This window comes from Eptatretus burgeri, unplaced genomic scaffold (assembly GCF_056783735.1).
Source record: "Eptatretus burgeri isolate ZD-2024b unplaced genomic scaffold, Ebu_testis_v1 Ebu_testis_scaffold_3155, whole genome shotgun sequence".
Taxonomy (NCBI): domain Eukaryota; kingdom Metazoa; phylum Chordata; class Myxini; order Myxiniformes; family Myxinidae; genus Eptatretus; species Eptatretus burgeri.
In genome coordinates, this window is record NW_028225103.1 from 255,001 (window position 1) to 275,611 (window position 20,611).

A 20,611-nucleotide genomic window follows, 5' to 3' on the forward strand; every position below is an offset into this window, starting at 1 on the left:
CCTCTCTAACCATGAGAGGGTAGTGACGGCCATCCTCCACAATGAGAGTGTTATTGATCATGATGTGCAGTATTGGTTGGCTTCATATGTTGAAGTGAAGACCCCACCATGATATATCTGAAATGGTCTGGGTATTTTGGATCAGGATTTGGCAATATCGAGTTAAGTTTCAGGTCAAGGAGGAGGGGACGGTGACTCATATCCCTGATGGGATAATCATTGGAATGGACCGTGAGCAAGTGTTTTAGCAGGATGGTGCAGATGCGGACAGGATGACAATTCCTCCATCCACAGAGCAGGTGTGTTCACCCACTGGTGTGATGAGCATGACACTGATGTTATCCATACGTCATGGACTTCTCAGTCTCCAGATCTGAACCCAATCGAGCATTGATGGGATATTGAGGAACGACGTCTGAGACAGCGTTTTCCACCTCCATCAAAGAGGTGTGAGTTGATTGACTCTCTCGTGGAAGAATGGTGCCACATCCCTCCTGAAGAATGCCAGACCTTGCTGGACTCTATGTCATGGAACATATGGGCCGCACTGGCCGCACGTGGTGGCCCAACGACCTTTTAAGTGACTTTACATTGGTGTTTCCATTGTTTTGTCCACGACCTGCACGTTTTTAACATGTCTCGTCCTTCCTCCAACTCCCGATTGTCAATCCCTAAATACTCTGCCCCTCACCGTCCCAATCCCCCCTGAAATCCGTTAATTGAGGCTCTCCAATTTGAAGACCACTTTGTGGTTGACAAATCCCATTTGAAGACCACTTCGTGGTCGACAGATCCAAATGATTGAATGCTTTTCCGGATCTCACATGGAGATTTACCCAGAAAGCCTGGTGTTGGCTTCATGGTTGAGGTGGCTGGCTGAAGATCTCAGGTTGAAATAACACCAGCTCGGTTGACTCAGCCTGTCATCCGTCTTAGGTCGGAAAAATGAGCACCAGGTTACTGGTAACAGGGGCACTGCATTCGCGGCACAGTTCAGAAAATGATACAACCAGCAGTCAGAGGCTGCATATAAATCAACAACAACAACATGTACCTGTCTCGTTGGATGAGAACAAATGGTGTCCTTGCCATCTGCACTTGTTTCAATCACACAATGAAGGAGTTGTTTAGCTCTCACACCAGGAGGGTGGATGTGGTGTGTGGTATGTGGTGTGGTGTGGTGTGGTATGTGGTGTGTTGTTTCGCCACTCAACTGCAGTGTGGGAGTAATAGAGATGTGGTAAAGTTAACCTCTTCACCAAAATTGCCCGATTGTAGTTCTTCTTTGTCCGTGTGCAGCACAGGGCTTCGGGGTAGCGTCATTGGCTGAGGGTGCGGCTGTGCCACTGATGCAGTGACACCAACTTCACCATGGTGTTGTTAATAGCTCGCCTCCTCTTCACGAAAGACACCATGGGCTCTTTAACGTCCATCCGAGGGACGACACACACATTGATGAATCACCTTGCCTGTGAAACATCAGGATGACAGTTTGTAACTGGGTCGGGATTCAAACCCAGGCTATGCTGCATGAAGGTGAGTGTGCAGTACCTCTGGAGTCGAGACCATCTTGTCAGCCCCCTATTGTACTGTAAGATCTTCATCCTCAAGCCATTACTTGTCACACACCCATAAGGGGGATCGTTGTGTAAATTTTGAATGCAACATCAAGTTTCATTCATTTATTTGTGAATTTATTTAATAATGTGAGTGTTGTCCTTTTACACATCCGTTTGTATCACATTGGAGATGTTCGACATGAGCCACACCCTAATACACAATGTCTACTTCATGGTAAAATCAAAAGGACACTCCTCAAGAGGTTTACTTCGGTGATGTACGATGCAGGTGGCGGACGCTGTGGTCCGGCACGACGGACACCGATCTTCCACCGAACGACCCATTCACGTTTTCCCCACCGATACAACCACCGGGTTTTGCGACGAACGTCCTCCGTCTGGAGTTCAGTTGCTCCCTGAGCGCTTACTACATGGAACTGGTCGCTGTGGTTCTATACGGTATCCCGGTGAACATCATGCAACGAATTATGAGCAAGAATGAAGATCTTGCTGAGTCAGAAAGACTTCAACAGAAACAAAACACGATGGAAAGAAGGAGGAGACGAGGTATGGTTGAACATATGGAGGAAGAAAGGAGGGTGAACGAAGAGGAAGAGAAGCTTCCCCCTTTCACAAATAATGGACATTTTGACCTTTTACCTTTCGAGGTGAGTATGGGAACCCCAACTCGTCATCTTCTCTTCTTTTAAAACTTGGTTTTCCAGATCACATCACATCATCTCATTGTTTGGCTTCAGAATGGTTTCAGAGGATGGTGTCAACATTGAAATGGCTGTCCAAGTCTGAGTTTGGAAGTCCTTGATGGCTTCACTTGTGGTTACCTGTGTTGTTTTAAGAGTTACTGGTTTATCATTTGATGGACATCCTTGACTATCTGAAAAGTGACAGTTGGTCAGGTTGATGCACTGATAATTAAATCGATGTTTTTTTTGCTGCCTTACTTCCACGACAGATTATCGAAATTATTTTATCTCACCTGACGCTCCCTGAGCTGTGCCGCCTCGCTCAATGCAGCCGTACCCTGCGCGACTGCTGCTACAACCCTTCCATGTACAAACACCTCGATCTCAAGCCTTTCTGGCCATCTCTCTGCGAGGAGGACCTTCTAGCTTTGAAGCCTCGTCTCACCCATGCACGCTCGCTCAGTCTCTCATGGGCTGGAAACGATGGAAGATTCAGTCCTATGGTCCTTAAAAAGTGAGTAATTGAATGCAAATTTAGGCCTAAGTCACATTTGCTCGACGGCGAGGATACGGCGGCCGTCCGCCCTCTGAATTGACAGAAACGTGCGGCTGCTGCAGAGTTTCTGCGGTGGCCTCAAGGTGGCCATACGCCGTTTGGCTATCTTTTACAGGCCGTAGGGGTCGCTGTGGAATTATAACGCGGAGTTATAACTTTTTTCATTTCTACGTTCGCCGTAGCAATTCGACAAGCCGAAAAAAAAACTGGTAAAAAAAAGGTGCCTTGCGGGCACCTTGAGGCGTCCTTGCATCTGCCTTGAAAATTCTATGGCCGCCGCAGGGCCCCCTTAGGGTCACCGTGCGACATCAAATCAAAGACCGTACGGCAACCCCACGTTTTCGGTCTCCACAATTTCTAAATACGCCGTGCGGCTCCCCAAAAAATAAAAACATGTGACTGCTACATTGTGTGACCATGGAAATACTGCGGCCGCCGTAGAATTGCTCGTGGCCGCAGATTTTGGAGACCCCACGGACGCCGTGGCAAATGTGACTTAGGCCTTTGTAATCGACGGCCTGGGTTTCGATGAACCATCTCCACTTCTCTTTCATTCTGATCAGTTTCCTCTCCTGTCTCGTCTCTTAATGCTTCTCCGATCACCAACAAACTTAGTCGACATAATTACCAGTTACAATTGTGCTTACAGGATCTAAATTTACTTACCACTCTTCAGTTTATCCAGGATGACCCCATCAAAAGTCGAGTTTTCTCAAATTTTTTCCCATGCTGAAGTCACGGAATTCCGGTGCTGGACGTCATTGTGTTACGGAATTGTTGCTGCTGCTGTTTTTATTTCGCTTAATTAATTTTTGAATGGCCCTTCTGTCCTTTGGGGGAGGGGGAGGAGGTTGGATTTGGAGGTGGGTTGTTCCCTTGACCTGACCCTGGGAACCACCCCAGGGTATTTGGAGTCGGCTGCTGATAGTAATGATAGTAGTGCTGATCTGAGGGTCGGCTGCTTTTTTCGTATCAGTCTTCGGCTGCTGAGAATCCCTGCACTGCTGATAAGTTGAATTCCAGAGTTTAAATTTTGAAAAATTGGCTCAGATTGAGAGATTATCGAGGTTATGGCATTGCGGAAATGAAATAAAGCGAGGAACGCTGGCGTCTCCAGGTGTTTATAAGCATTACAATGTACCCAGTGATTTGCAGGTATGATGATCAGGCATTCGATGATATGAGTGAGGAAAGTGAAAGAATATCACTTTATTGTTGAGAAACCATTGCGGCCTGTTGCAAGTCAAGGCATTGTTGAGCAGGCCAAAAAAATAGCGAATGAAGACCCAGCGAGGGAGAGCGAGGTGGCCGAGAAGGTGCCTGATAAAGGATATTGGGTAGTCGATCTCGTGGAAAAAAAAAATTCCCAAATTTTTTTTTTGAGATTTGTTGGGTAGTCGATTGAGTCGAAAAATGTTTTTGAGATTTGTTCTTCCCTTATTATCAGAATTTAAAATGGCGATTTCAGTTAATACAATGGTGATTTCGATGAAACTTGGTTGGTCGGTTCATACCATGACCTCATTGTGTGCAAAGGAAAACCGTTGCTATGGACATGACCGTTGCCGAGCAACGGGACTTTTAAATTTTTGAATAATCATAAAAAAATTATGTTTTCGAAAATCAAAAACCGGGCCACGAGCGACTGTGGGCAGTACATTCAGCCATATTGTCAAAAATTTCCAGCCGGATCCTATGAAAACTGTCGGAGAAGATAGACTTTGAATGAACCCTGGTCGAAAACAATAAAAAAACGAAGTTCGTTTTATCTCAGAGACCATGAGTCAGATATACATGAAACTGGTATGGTAGGTTCATGGTATGTCCTCGTTGTGTGAGAAAGAACCGTTGCTATGGACCCCTCCGTTGCCTCGCAACGGCCAAAAAACCTCTAAATGTGGGGGTATTTTAACAAAAAAACAATCTGCAGCATTAACCCTTGAAGCTGGAATCATGAATTTTCTTGTGCTTAATCCTCAGGTCATTCCCCATCGAACGGGTCCATCGCGTCAGGTTCTATTGGGTAGTCGACTACCCATCTCCGCCTTCCAGCTTGTAATTATATGAGTCTGTTAATTCTTTGCAAAAGCGGTGTTTTACTAAAACTAAACACCCTATGATCACCCATGCACTCCCTTGGAGTACCCTTAGTATGCATGCAAAGTATCAGGTGGGTAGGTTTCATGGTTTTGAAGTCATGCAGGACACACACACTGACAAACACACTGACTGACTCACACACACACACACACACACACACACACACACACACACACACACACACACACACACATTGACAAACACACACACACACACACACACACACACACACACACACACACACACACACTGACATTTATTTTAATGGAAGAAGAAAGATGGTGAAACACCCTGCTACCCGTGCCTTTTACATTCAATCATAATTGTAATCAAATCATTCTCATTTGTGGAATGTGAAAAATATAATTAATTTAAATATCTCCTTTAGTCAAATTATTTCTACGACATCGAGGGTGCAGCATATCAACCAAAGATTTTCAATGAAGGCGTGTCTTCAATCGGGATCTTTATCCCCCAGATAACTTGGGGACAGCTGTCATCCTTGAAGAGGCGACAAAGCCCGGTATTGTCTTGTGGTGGAATTACTCGAACCTCCATTGGAATCACTCCTGTAACTCCAGTCCCAATGAGAATTGAACCATTTATTCAGGTGAACACGGGAAGAAACAAATTCACAGAGCAACACCAAGATGAGCTGTTGTGAACTTCCATCTCTCAGAGTTCTGTTCACTACCCGAGCTTTTTAAGGCAAAATTATTTGCATAGAAAGGGGGAAAGAGGGGGCATGGGTCGGACAAACAACAGTACATATTATCTTCACAAAACTTTGCATCACTCAATATTCCTCATCTTTTTAATTCGCAGAACACCAGAAATGGTTTGTGTGCAAGCATGGGAACACCGTCTCCATGTGCAAGCATGGGAATTCATCTCCCACTCAATTGTGGTTTGATTGCAAGCGAGCAGTTCGATTCACAGGACAAGGAGCTCCCTCATCCTTCGGGCAGTATATGTTGCTGTCGTGCTAATGCAAATGTGTGGGCTGCCTCCTCTTTTCAAGGACGTTGCCTAAACTCTGGGTGAGATCATTTTACCCATGATCCTTCATGGTGAACAACACCATATGTCGAGGCGTCGATCACCCTTTACTGAGGCATGAAGACGTCGATGCACTTGAGAGAAAATGGTTTATTTTCCATCAATACATGCGGTGGCACGGAGAGCAGGAAACACCAGGAACACCAATTAGCAATTGAGGTAACCCGGAGAGTGCTCTGCCCGAATGGTCGAGTCACTCCCTCGTATATATACACGGTTTTATCTCCAACAATTTCCATCACATAATCGTCCTTCCTTTCATCCCAGGACCAGCTGTTTACCAACTGGCATATCCGCATATGTCCTTTCAACACCTGTGTATTAAGCAAGATAAGGAGGACGTGAAGTGACTCCCAGATCCACTAACACAATGTTCCTGTGGATCATTCAAGGTCGACCACATTCCTTATCTCTTTACACAATGTTCCTTTGGAACAGCAAGCAGGAATATATTTTATTTAACTGCAAGTGAGTGAATTGAATCGGGAAGAAACAAAAAGCTTTAAAAAAGGTGCGAATCCCAACACAAATATGGTGACAAAACGGCTTTCGTTAATTACAATGCTTTGCAATAGACTTTATTTCTTCACATTATTTAAAAGCGTAAGTGTGTTGTTAGCTATTCGTTTAAGGAGCAATAAGATTACAGAGCTGTATCAATTATGTCCTCATGGACCTTATATGCATGTTCATGGGACTCATAATAAAATGGGCAGAAGCCTGGAACTTCGAACACACTTTTCTCCAAACATATTCTGTTCATGCTTCCGAAATCTTCACATGTGTTCCATGTATTTGTTATGTGGTTGGTGACATGTATTATGTGGTGGGCGACATGGCTGCTCGGAAAGCTGGCCGACGCGACTTGCCGATATTCATGTACATGCTATCATTCAATTTAGCACAATAAATATGATTATCACAGCCCTCTTCGTTTGTGCCCAGAAACCCGCCTTGTGAAATTTCAGGCATGTTTCCAAAGAGACTCTGAAACCGTTTCTGAAATGTTCGACATGTACTCGCCCAAAACCTATCTCCTCCAACAAATATTTTTTGTTAGGGCTGCAAATTGGCATGAAGGGAGCTCGATCGATTGCGCACAGAACTGTAAGCTTCGATTTTTCGATTTTTTTTTGATTTTTTTCGATTTTTTGACCACTTTAAAGGGCCGTTGCTATACTGTTGCTAGGGCCTGGGGTCCCATATTCGAAAGCACACGATTCGCAGAAATATTGGTCCCACCTACCAAATTTCATTGGAATCGGTTGAGTGGTTTCGCCCCTTGGCTTGACCAAAGTTTCGCAGACAGACAGACAGATGGAAATGTCCAGAATAAGGGTGCTCTCGGAGCAGCCAATATTAATGTACTCTAAATTGTAATTGTGCTGGTGTTTTATAAATTTAATTTTTATGCTATAAGTCGAATTGACTGTCAGTGTTTCTTCCCTTTAGCCAAGATTTTTTTTCCCTAAATGTTGATAAAAGGAATGTCTTGCTATGGAACAAAGTGACCTGGATTGTACTCCAAGAGAGTGCAAGCACTTGAGGATGTATACCATCTCAGTGGCTTGTACTCCATGGCATGGCCAAGTACCAAGTATAATAAAACTATCTGATGTAATGTACTTTCACGTTGCGGCAAGTGAATTGATCAGTGTCTGTCATTTCAATAACAGGATTTGCATCGAGTCGGTTAAACGGTTGATTAAAAGTAAATACAGGACCAAATAAAACGTTAGGTAATAACTTCCACAACAGAATCGATGACGTCACAATCAGCAGCGTTCGGCGGCAAACCGACGGCCGGGTCCCAGACGACGTGCTTTACGGAACTAAGTCCATGAGTTCAGCACGTTTGTTCAACTCAGCATTTCCGACTTTTATCCTGCCATGTTGTTAATCTGTTGATGGAGGTTATATAGAAACGATCAATATGTCAAATCGTTCGTGTTACTCATCCGGCACAATGTGTCAAAGCGAACATTCTAAAGCGACCGGTCTCAAACGCCACCATGGGCACCCCGACACGCCACCAATATGAATTGAGCTGTTGAATGCGGTGCAAAACATCCAAAGAAACTACGATAACCGAGTATTGTGATCTGTCCTGTCTGCCATACCCCTCGAAGACGGGAATCTGCGAGTATTTACAATCACACAAGCTTCAATCAATTAACACCCATATATGGAAATAATTAATACCGAATCACAGACACAAACTAACAGACGAATGTAATAATCATGTTTCGGATGAAATCAGTCGTTGTCTCTCATCTCGGTTTTCGCGAACATATTTATTTCATTGGATAAAAGCCTTTGTTTGTGAAGTTTAAATCAATCATCAGGCTTAATTGAGCCACAGCCAAACTACAAAAAAAACATAGGGCCAAGATTGGTTTTGGTTTTGAAGTTCATCTTCTCTCTCACTGCTTTGTTTAAAACACCATCCCAAGGTCTAACTGCGGTACTTTTTCAGTCTCCTGGGTGAGTGGTCTGAGCACCTACTGCACCTGGAGCTGGCAAACTGCCATTGGATCACAAACAAATCCTTGGAATCTGTCATCAAACACTGCCCAAACCTTCGTGACCTGGACCTGTCGTCATGTGACGGAATACCACCTGGAGAATTCAAGCAGCTCTCGTCCTTGAAGAGGCTACAACGCCTCGTCCTGTGCCGAACGCGTATCAAGGTAAGCTGTTCACGTCGCTTATGTTCCTTTAGTTTCTCGCAATTTTGTCATTTATAAAACCATCTTATATATTGATTCCGAGTTTGTGGTTTCGTGTCGCGTTATCTTCGACTTTGTTCTGCGCTCGAGTTTCGTGATATTCGGCTTACATTATCTCAAAGACCATATGAGGTGCATGGTGCAAAAAAAAAGTAAATAAAATGGTTTTGAAACAGTGAAATCGTATTCCACTTACTGCATTAAAGTAAAATTACTACTGATACTCTGCATCAGTTCCTTTCTCAAACACACCCACCCTAACATATCACGCAGAGCGCGGGTTATGCTAGTTGTAAGTAAGTCTTAATTTTATCTCGTGGCAATGTTGGTATCGAGAGGACCATATGAAGTGGGAATTTCATACATTTCCCATTTACTTTGCTTCCATAGCCCATTGAACTGGGCAAGACCGATGTGGCCTTGGTAGTCCCCTTCTTTAATCTACTATTCTACATGGTCTACTGCCTGTGAGATTTTTTTGAATCTCCATGACTTTACAAAGGAGATTGCCAGCTTAACGTCACCTCCATGATGCATTTCCCCCTGCTGGCACGGTTCCACAATGGTTTTTATATCCTCAGGCTGGTTCTTAGATCTTCAAACGACACGAAGAGTTGAATTATGGAATAAGCTAACGAATTGAGTCTTTCATCTCGATCATTGTGCTCTGTGGATGGGAAGGGGATTATTTTACCAGTGTTAAAGGATGACATCGTACTCCCATCTTGTTTCAGACGGAGAGTCTCTTGTCGATCATTTCCAAGTGCAAGGAGTTGAGGCATCTCAACCTCGGAGACTGTTCTGAGGTACGTGCACCTCTTTGTTCCACCGCAGAGGTGATTTACAGTCAAACGACAGTCCCTTATGATTGTGAAGAGAAACTGATTTACTTCCAGCTTGGGATGAGTTTATCTTATTTTTTGATATTTTGTTTCCTCGGCACATAAATATCAACACAGTCCATGTTTGGTTATGATTAAACATGTTAAAATTTACATTTTTGGTTGTTGACCCCGCCCCAGGGGGCATGGTGAAAAATGATTGTTCTTGTACATTCTTGCCATATGGTGATCACAACTACCAAGTTTGGTGAATTTCTGCCCATCTGTTTAGGAGGAGATAGTGTGATGGACGGACGGACAGACAGACAGAGCCGATTACAATTCCCGCCTGTTTTTTCAAAAAGCTTCGGGATAATGAAGGAATTAAATTTTAATCAAAGCTCGTGCCTGAAATAAGAAAGGAGACGATGACTACGTTTGTCGGACACTGCCGCCGATGATATATTTGTTGGAGATTTGTTTGAGTTTGAATGTCCCGTGTGTTATGGGATTCACAGAAGCATTTCCTTCCCCTGCTGCAATGGGTGTCACGATGCATGTTCCTCATCTTTCCAACCTCAGGTGCTACTTCCGAACACGGTCTTACTCAGTCTGGCCTCAAACTGCCAACAACTTCGCTCGCTCGATATGTGCAGATCCATCGAGCTGACGGAGGTCGAATTGAAACACCTGGCATCCCATTGTAAGAACATTGAGGTACATGGCCGAACAGAAACACGGACACAATACTTTTGAAGTTTTTTTTTCTCTCCATTGAAACAGGAACATTGTTGTCTGCTTTCACCTTATGTCGTAAAGAATGTACATTTTCTGTGCAGCACCTGCAGCAATAGCAAGTTGTGTTTCAAAATGATATCAGTCGCATTTACTTACAATATTGCCCCTTCTGCCCCCTCTCACATTACTCCCCACTTTATCTCAACCCAGTACCACAGAGCCTTTTCTCCTCCTCATCCGGCCCTCTCCCCGAGCTCTTCTGTAATTCCCTGCACTTTCAACAACTCTCCTTACCACCCCTCCTCCCTTGTCCTAACCTCCCCCCTCCCCTCCCCTGCACCCAAACCCTCGTCCCCTCCCTCTTCATTAACACTGTGGAACTCAAATATCCGGGGCCTTCGCTCAAACCTGACAGATCTTTCCATCCAGGTTGCCACTGACAAACCAGACATCATCTGTCAAACAGAAACTTTCCTCCTTCAAGATGTCTCTGACTCCCTCATATCTCTCCCTGTTTCCTCCATCTTGCAGTGTGACAGACCTGAGCCTCATCCTGGTGTAGGAGTTGTTCTCTTCATCAAAGACTCCATTCTTCACTCTCCCTGCACTGCACTCTCTCCCTCACACCCCCATGAATACCTCTGACTACGGCTTCCCCTCCACTCCCACCTCATGTTTTATGTGTACTGTACCATCCACCAAACAGTGATGACTCCATCTGCACCTGGCGATCCGAAAACATGGACCAACTTCTATCTTCTCATCCAAACTCTCTCTTCTTCATATGTGGCGACTTCAATTGTCATCATTCCAGTTGGCTGGGTGTAGGTACCTCTCTCACCTGTCATGGAACTTTAGCAAAAAACTTCTGCGACTCATTGGGACTGACACAATTGGTCAACTTCCCGACCCCTATCTCAACCAATGGTACTCCATCTCTTCTGGATCTGATTTTGACAAATTTCCCTGAAAATATCTGCTGTTCTTCCTCCGTTCCAATCGGTTCTTCTGACGACGTGCTTGTCAAAGTGGACATCTCTCTGGCTGTTATCAGAAAACCAACTCAGTGCCATCGAGTCTGGCATTTCTCTCAGGCTGATGGGCAGGGTCTCCAAGCAGTCATCAAACTTCGAGACTGGTCTCGCATCGCTACTTTCTCCAACATCAACTCGTCCTGGGAATTCTTTCAAAGAAACTTGCTCTCCCTCATGCACAGATTTTCCCCCTCTCGTCTTCAGTTGTCCGACCCTTCCTTCCGCCCATGGTTCACTTTCTCTTTTGGCGAGACAGTTGTCCTGAAACAACTTGCCTTTGCCTCATGGAAGGCTCACCAACTGAGGGTAATCTCAGTTCCTTCCATCAAACTCGGTACAAGTGTGTGTCTACCCTCAGGAGAGCCAGAAAACAACACCTTTCTAATCTCAAGGCTGAGCTCTCAAACCTCTCTCCCTCCTCCAAATCCTGGTGGCATCGAATCAAAACTGTTTCTGGTGTATGTTCCCACTCCATCCCCTCCCTTACCTCAAATGGCGGCACAGCTGACACCGCGTGTGAGAAGGCTGAATGCCTAAACTCGGTGGTTGCATGAAAATCCTGTGCCAAAAACCCATCACTTTCTGTACCCACCTTTCCCAGTTGCACCAACCTGTCCCTGGACTCTGTGTTCTTTTCTCCTGACAAGATGGAGAGTTTGCTGTTAAACCTCGACTCAGATTCTGCAAACGTTCCAGACGGCATCAGCCCACGTGTCCTAAAAACCTGTCTTCTGCTCTTGCTCACCCTCTCTCTGTTCTATTCACCCTCTCATTTGCTCAAGGCAATTTGCCATCTGCTTGGAAATCAGCAAGCATTACCGCTCTTCACAAAAATGGTGCAAAAATCGATCCCTGCAACTGCAGACCAATCAGCCTTCTCCCAATCATCAGCAAGCTGTCCATCATGGAATCCATCATTGCTTCAGACATTAAATCCTTCCTCTTCTCCAATGGCTTGATTTCCGATCATCAGTTTGGTTTCAGACCAAGTCACTCTTCCCTGAATATGCTGCTTTTGCTCTCCCAACAATGGATGGAGGTCTTCAATGCCGGACATGAAATCAGAGCCATATCCCGAGACACATTGCATGCTTTTGACACGGTCTGGCACCCTGCCCTGCTCACCAAACTCTCTTCCTATGGTATCCAAGGCCATCTTCACTCATGGCTCGCAGACTTCCTCTCCTGTCGCAGCCAACGTGTGGCCCGAAGTGGAGTTCTCTCCTCTCCTCTTCCTGTCCAGGCTGGAGTTCCTCAAGGCAGCGTTCTGGGCCCTGTTCTTTTTCTGCTTGTCATCAACGATCTCTCAGATTCTCTGGAAAATTCTCTTTTGTCCGGTGGCAGAGCAGCATATTTCCAGTGAACCTTGCAATGTTTTGTAACAATCGTTTTTTGGCTTATTTTGATAGATATTGGTGTCTGGATCAAGTTTAGGGTGGGTGGCCACTTGTCACTGCCTTGGCTTTTGCAGAATCCAAGATGGCCACCAAGATGACCAGGATATACAATCAAAATATAAATTAGATTGTAAATCCTGTTCTAAGTACAGTAAAAGGATGATATATGAGAGAGACGAAAGAGAGAGAAGTAAGAGGGAGAAGAGAACGAGAAAGAAATCCAGAGAGGAAAAGGAGAAGAGAAGCGAGCAAGAATCTGGTGTAAGCAAGCGAGAAGTAAGCGCGAGAAGCGAGCAAGAAGCTGGTGTAAGCGCGCAAAAAAGGAGAAGAGAAGCGAGCAAGCGAGCGTGTGGTGTGCGTGTGGGTGTGAGCAGCGCCGACAATGAGTGAGGCACGGGTCGGTCACCAACGTGTGAGGCGCTGGTCAGTCACCGATGTGTGAGGCTTGGGTCAGTCACCGACGAGTGAGGCACGGGTCGGTCACCAACGAGTGAGGAACGGGTCGGTCACCAACGTGTGAGGGGCTGGTCAGTCACCGATGTGTGAGGCGCGGGTCAGTCACCGACAGACCGTGTGGGTCAATGGACGTCACCAGTTTCGTGAAACGTGAGGAGCTGCCTGTGTCGCCGCACCAGGGTCTAAACCCACGGCAGACGATATCGGTGCCCTCCCAGATGTCAACTGGCGTTCAAGGCTGTTCGCGAGAGGGTGCACGGCAAGGCTGGGTGCTGGCGACGGATGTGACACGCACGCACACATGGACAACTTCTCTCTGTTGAACGAGACGACTCTTCTCCCCCCCACCCCCCCCACCATGAATGATCTGCTGGGTACCCTTGTCTTTGTTTAGCTGTAAGTAAGTCAACCCCCGATAAGCATCTGCTCTTTGTCTCTTTCCTGGCATTTTGATTGATTTTGCTTTAAAATTTATTCATTTATTTACCTCATAAAATAAAAAGTTATTTTCATTGATTTATTTTATTATTAATAAATTATTTATTGACTTCAAACCTGTCCGTGTTTGTCCTTTCCTTCGATCGGTCTGGCATTGTCCGAACCTCGATAGGCTGGGAGGTAATTACCACAGATTTGACCAAAAATCGTCGACACGCACCAGCGGTTGAAACGCTCTGCCGCCCTAATTAAAATCTAATCGAGATAACATTGGTGCTGTGCCGAGGGCACGCTCCCCGCTCAGGTAACCAGGTGACCTCAAGTTAAACGGAATAATTAGACGGTGAACACTGGAACTCGTGGCTACCTGGGTGGCGTTTGTGGTTATAAAACAACCCATCGTACCACAACGTTAATTGTGAGCGGTGGCCCCAGGTCCGGCTCTTCCGAGGACAACCGGAGATTAATCCCCCTGAGTGACAAGCTGGTGTCTCGGTACCCGTGGCCGCAACAATATATGTGGAGTTTTGCGTCAATCTGTACGGCGGTTTCGGAGAAGAAGATTGTTTAAGGATTTGATTTTTTCAATTTAAAATGACTGACTGACCACGTGACCTTTGACATCATAACTTTCAAACCAGCCTCAAATTGAGAAATCGATCGCACATATATAAAGTTTTGCATTGATCAGATAAGGTGTGATTTTGTGTGAAATATGGCTGTCAAACAAACCTGCAGACCGGAGAGGAGACGGGAGATGACAGCAAGACCACCGAGCTGCCTGCGGTGAGAGAGTGAGAGGCCCAAAGACTCAGCCTCACCGCGGGAGATAGCAATGATCCTAAATGCCTTGGTTTCCACAGCGCGAAGCTGAGAATGGTGAGAGGCAGGAGCACCAGCCCAGAGAGGAGAGCAGTACTCCATCAGGCTGCTGAAGAAAGCTTTGTATTGTTGTGGGCCGGGGGTCGGTGGTGAGAACGTCCATTAGGTGTGGAAAGCTTGCGTCATCTCCCAGCAAACTCCCCGGAATTGTAGGCCGTTGCTCGGATCACTCCGCGAGCCGGCGGGTCGTTTAACCGACCGTGGTCGCCAATTTCTCAAACGCGTAGCTCGGGTCGATTTGTCGATAACCAATTTACCTAATTCACTACGCTATTTCGACGACCGAGGGAATCACGCCCTCGGCACGTCTTGCTCGAACCGGGTCACTTTACCGACTGCGGTGGAGTTCCAACTACCGACTACCAACTCCGGTTCGGGTGCAGCCGAGCGGAAACTGCCAAAGTCGTGCCGGCTGGAATGAACGGATTAACGGGGATAAAACCCCACCGAAACTCAGATCCGAACCATGCTGGACCAATTGAAGAAGGGACGGAAGTGGACTGGGAACATTTCTAACAAGTTTTGTTTCCAGTAAATGAAGACACAGAGTAAGACTTAACACGAATATGCAAGAAGTATTCACAATGATCCAAAAACACTTATTCAGTTCTACTTAAAGACGGGCCCACACGCAGAAACACACACACAGAATGAAAAGAAACCCAGAGTCTTTATTGGACCCTCGCAGTTGTGGAGAGAGACAAGCTGGGGGGCAGAGTTTGGTGGTGTACCTGACCGTTAGAAGAAGGGCGTGCTCCGCGATGCGGCACCTGACAATGGTTGCTGGCTTGGTCCCCAGTCGCACTTGTGGGACTCGAGGTTCGTGCCGGAGCTCGAGTGGTGAATGGCCAGAGTCCACGGAGGGGGTCCCTCGTAGAGGGCCAGCAGAGACACGTTCGCCGCCACGACACCCACCAAAAACTCTTCAAAGGAACTTCTAAAAGACTCTCCAAAACCTCAAAAAGACCCTCCAAGACCCCAAAAAGACCACCTGCCTCAGAGAGTGCTCAGGAATTTATGGACCTCCCTCAGTGGGGAGGGCCTTGGTGAACACACCTCACAGTCCGCCTCTGATTGGACAGCTCCTACAGCCCACCTTTCCGGGACGGGGCCTTGGCCCCTGCCGGGAAACCCCAGCCACTGCTCCACGCGGCCCACACTCGATGAGTAACAGTATCAACGCTGCAACGGCCCTTGCCGGGAAACCCCAGCCAGTCTTCCACGCGGGTTCATACTTGACGAGTAACAGTATCAATGTTGCACAGGCCGTCGTGCAAGAGTTACAACGTTTGTGGAAGGAATGTTGGTGGAAGTGGCAAGGAACGGCTGCAAGACCCTGCCTTGGCAAGTCAGAGTACTTGTAGACATCGGGTGGGTAGTGGATCATGATGGGGAATGGAATGGTTGTTGGTTGTTCGTTGGAGGGTTCGTTGGATGTAAAGATTTAATAACCCAACTAAAAATAAATCGCAACGCACGCCTTTGATTTTCCCACGAGACAAAAGGAAAGGGATCTGACTACACACAAACTTAACGACATAACTGACTTTTGGGACATCTGTATGTTGAATGCAAATGGTTTCCAGATCCGGAACAGTATGTAGTCAGGAGCTCACCTGGGCGGAGGAAGGACTTTGAACGACGGAGGATGTCCTGTCGGCAACCGGCATTGGAGGGCAGGTTTGAAATGTGGCTTTCCCAGGAAAGATCATGGCAGATAGTGAGACCCAGAAGCTTGAATGAAAGGACTTCTTCCAGAGGATTGCTGAGAAAGTATATCGGGGCCGGTGGGGGGGGGGCAAACGTCCGATCTGAGGGATGACAGGTGGTTCGGCAGAGGGTGGAGTCAACAGCAAAGAGATAAAGTATCAGAACGGACCTCCAATTATTTTTAGATCCTCGTGGAGGATCTCTAAGTCTTACTCACATTGTTGTTCTTGTGGACTTTTTTGTTTCACAGCCTACAGTTTTCATCGAAACTTCCTGAAATTTGGCATATATATGTAAAAATACCCTGTGCAGACAATAACCATCTCCGATTTTAAAAATTCCTCCGAGAAAAAAGTTATGGCGTCAAAATATCTCCGCTAATGGAAATCGTCTAAAAAATTATCTCCGAAACTAGGCAAGCTTATTGAATTCTGTTTGTGGGAATCGAACAGGGCATTAGCAGAGATGAATTACCGCACATATGATACATCACTATGACGTCATATCAATTTTTATGACGTCATTCCTATTTTTTGACATTTTTTGTTTTTTGTTTCATTTGTTTCACAGACTATTGTTTTCATCGAAACTTCCTGAAACTTGGCATATAGATGTAAAAATACCCCGCGCAGACAGTAACCATCTCCGATTTTGAAAATTCCGACGAGAAAAAAAAGTTATGACGTCAAAATATCTTCGCTAATGGAAATCGCCAAAAAAATTATCTCCGAAACAAGGCAAGCTTTTTAAATTCTGTTTGCGGGAATCGAACAGGGCATTCGTGGAGATGAATCACCGCACATGTGATACATCACTATGACGTCATGTCAATTTTTATGACGTCATTCCTATTTTTGGACATTTTTTGTTTCACAACCCAGAGTTTTCATCGGATCATCGTGAAACTTGCCATGCATATGTAGAAAGCCCACGCGCAGGCAGTAACTATCTCCGATTTTGGAAATTCTTCCTAGTTGTTTCACAACCCAGAGTTTTCATCGGATCTTCGTGAAACTTGCCATGCATATGTAGAAAGCCCACGCGCGGGCAGTAACTATCTCCGATTTTGGAAATTCTTCCTAGTTGTTTCACAACCCAGAGTTTTCATCGGATCTTCGTGAAACTTGCCATGCATATGTAGAAAGCCCACGCGTGGGCAGTAACCATCTCCGATTTTGGAAATTCTTCCCAGAAAAAAAGTTGACGTCATAATATCGCCGCTAATGGAAATCGCCTATGCCATTATCTCCGAAACGAGGCAAGGTGTTTGAATTTTGTTTGCGGAAATCAAGCCGGGCATTAGCACAGGTAATTTATCGCAAACCTGATACATCACAATAACTTCATATTCGTTTTTATGACGTCATCATTAAGAGGACGAGGATCTTAGCTCTTTCGAGCTTGTTGAAATATGCGGCCCGTCTCGGCAGGCGCAGAGTCCGCCCCAAGCTCACCTCGCCCCACTTGCGCACGGTTACCATGATGACCCGTGTGATCTCAAAAAAGGTAGGCGGCAGAACTCGCAAAAGAAATGTGTGCGAACGTGTCTGTCGTAAAGTAAAAAGCTTCCCACAAGAGAGGGGATCTATTCTTTACCCTTCTCAACGCATCACATTTAAAATCCCATTAGACATGGGGATGGGGCTAATCTGAACATGCATTTTAGGAAATAACTATCTGAGGACCTAGATGTGTGGATGCATTCATCAGACCGGATTCTGAAATTCGTAGCAATATGATCGACGAATCATGACAGGTAAGGCTTGAGAGCAAAAACGTCTCAGGTCACGTGTTGGTGCAGCGATATTGTATTGAAGTTAAAAGGTTTAAAAATCTTCCTCTGTGAAACCACTGAACCAACTGATGCAAAACTTTACATGCATCATTGAGTACCGACGACATGATAAAAGTTTGATAACTAAAATGTCATCGGTCAAGTGGTTTCAGAGAAAATGATTTTGAAACGTTTTCCTTCAATCCAATATCGCTGGCAAACCATGTAACCTTTAATGTCATTGTGATCAAACCTTTTTCCACGTGGGTAGTGGATATATTTCAAGTTTTGCTTCAATGAGTAAAGTTGTTCCAGACAAATACATTTTTAAGCGTTTTCCTTCCATCAAATATGGCCAGCAAACATCGTGAACTATGACGTCATACTGATCAAACTTCATTCCTCAAGGCTCACATTTTTTAAGCGTCCACGTAGAAACGAATGCTCGCAGTTATGAGTGGCAGTTCTTGGGACAAACTCGCCATGAGAAATATAGTTTGATAAAAATGATAAAATTTGGTGGAGAGCTTGGATATTTGACACACGACAAAATGATTAGATTTTGGTGAAGATCTACATCCGGTTCTGGATCCGAGAAGTTTTTTGAGTGATTCTTCACCATTGAGAGATCTGGACTGAAGCGGCATAAAGCAGGATATCTCAAAAAGTTATGTTCGGATTCGGAAAAAAACTTGGTGGATGAGTTTGTTGTTTTACAAGAACAAGCCGATTAATTTTAGTTTATGTCCGAATCCATATCCTGCCTATCAGTGGGATAGAAGACGTACACTGATCAGCATAGTGGAGGTATGCTCTCCACCGAGTGCCCTTCTCGTTTACACAGCATTTATCATGTGAATTTCAACAACCAACTCTCCTCCTCTCATGACACCCCCTTCCCTCCCCTTTCCTCATCGTTTTAAATCCCCTTTATTCCTTCCAGTGTCTCGATAACTTAGAATACTGAATGGTTTTGTTGGGCTTGTTATTTTGTCAAGTTATATTTTTTCGGAAACACTTGAGTGGCTTTAATGCCTCTCGGATTGTACAATACAGGACTTGAATAATTGGGAATAAAAAAACTGCACACAATACTTATGTTGATTTCATTGTTCCACACAGGACCTGGACCTTGGCTGCTGTATCAATGTGCAGACAGAAAGTGGTGTTCTCATTGAGATGGTGCGAGAGCTGCCCGGACTGCGCCGACTGGTGTTAACGGCTCACCACTTCGTCAGCGACGCTGACCTTGAATCGCTCGCCAATCACTGCCCTTTACTGGAGCAGCTGGACATACTGGGTACGGTAATTGAGGGGATTATGGGAATTGATGTGGATGAATCCAAGAGGGTCACAGAGGTTGCTCGATGTGGAAGGAAAATATAAATAGCAATTAGAAATGAGAACGGCACGAGGTAGAGTGTGTACCTCCTCCAGGCAGAACAGTTTACGTTTTATCGTCCACTGATAGGCTGGATCTTCATTGGGACCTGAACCAAAATCTAATCGGCTTGTTCTTGTCACTGACACAACTCATCCACCACGTTTCATCCAAATCCGTCCATATAACGTTTTGAGATATCGGTTTTGACCAGCATTCTCTCAATGGTGAAGAACCACTCCAAAAGTTATCGTATCCGGTTCCAGATCTTCACCAAAGTCGAATCATTTCGTCCTTATCGTCCTGGTGGATGATTGCGTTCCACTGAGTGCTCTTGTACTGTGGTGTGTTACTGTGTTAACTGCACACCAAAGCTCCAGATGACTATGAGCTATTTTCACCCTTGTTTGTCATTCATTGGAGCAATTATATCTGTGTGCGTGTGGCAGGCGCTCCGATGGTGTCCTCAAGAGGGATTTTTCACCTGCTTGATACCTGTCGGCATATGCGCTTCCTTGACATTTCCTTCTGCTTCCCGGTGGATGAGGAGATGGCCTACGAACTAGAACATCGCTTTCCACACGTCCACATCAAGTATACTGGCTACCAGTGAGGTCACATGATCCGTTCAGAGTCGCAAACACCTGAGGAGTACTCTGATCCATGCATGAGAAACCGATTGTATCATGTCGGTGATGATCCTGCAAATGCTGAACTTAACTAGAACCACGGCGACAAATGTAGTGTTATCAACACGTTTATTAAATGTGACGTTTTACGAAGTTTTTTTGTTCATGAGAAATCAACGTAACGGATTACTTTTTGTTAATCAATATAATCCACCAAAGTTCAAATTGATAAATGTTGTGCCAATAAATGTTACCAAACTCACGACACCCTTTTTGGAGTGTTACTCTTTCACCTTTCACCCCTGCAGATTCTGACAACAGATGCAAACGCTCTTTGTTTTATTTTCTCCATGGTCCAAGGTTCGTGCAGGATTTTCGGTCCTCCCTGGGAAAGGTCCAAAATGTATAACGTTCCGCCATCACGATCGGTTTCGTCGTGTAATGTTCTGTTAACAAGGCTGGATAACAATAAGGATGACAGGCTGAGTCAACCCCACCTGGAATTAATTCAACAGCCAAGGGGATTTGAACTCAGGGCCCGAGGATCCCAAGCCCACGACTCTCGCCATAAAGCCAACACCAGGCACAAATATGGTATCGACTGATCGAATACCCCCAGAACTTTTCTTGTGTTTCCTGGTCTG

General features: G+C 45.4%; 1 protein-coding gene across 6 annotated transcripts in view; it reads left to right on the top strand.

The window, feature by feature from the left end:
* LOC147006721 (F-box/LRR-repeat protein 4-like) overlaps positions 1–20,611 on the top strand; it is a 33,351-nt gene that overhangs the window by 2,511 nt on the left and 10,229 nt on the right. For 5 of the 6 annotated variants that reach the window (XM_085868065.1, XM_085868061.1, XM_085868060.1 and 2 more), the window contains 7 exons: positions 1,849–2,227; positions 2,533–2,777; positions 8,455–8,668; positions 9,442–9,513; positions 10,111–10,245; positions 19,080–19,257; positions 19,788–19,932. In XM_085868065.1, coding sequence (XP_085724191.1) covers positions 1,849–2,227; positions 2,533–2,777; positions 8,455–8,668; positions 9,442–9,513; positions 10,111–10,245; positions 19,080–19,257; positions 19,788–19,932 — 1,368 coding nt within the window. The remainder of the gene's footprint in view (positions 1–1,848; positions 2,228–2,532; positions 2,778–8,454; positions 8,669–9,441; positions 9,514–10,110; positions 10,246–19,079; positions 19,258–19,787; positions 19,933–20,611) is intronic. The other variant, XM_085868064.1, reaches the window with a different exon arrangement.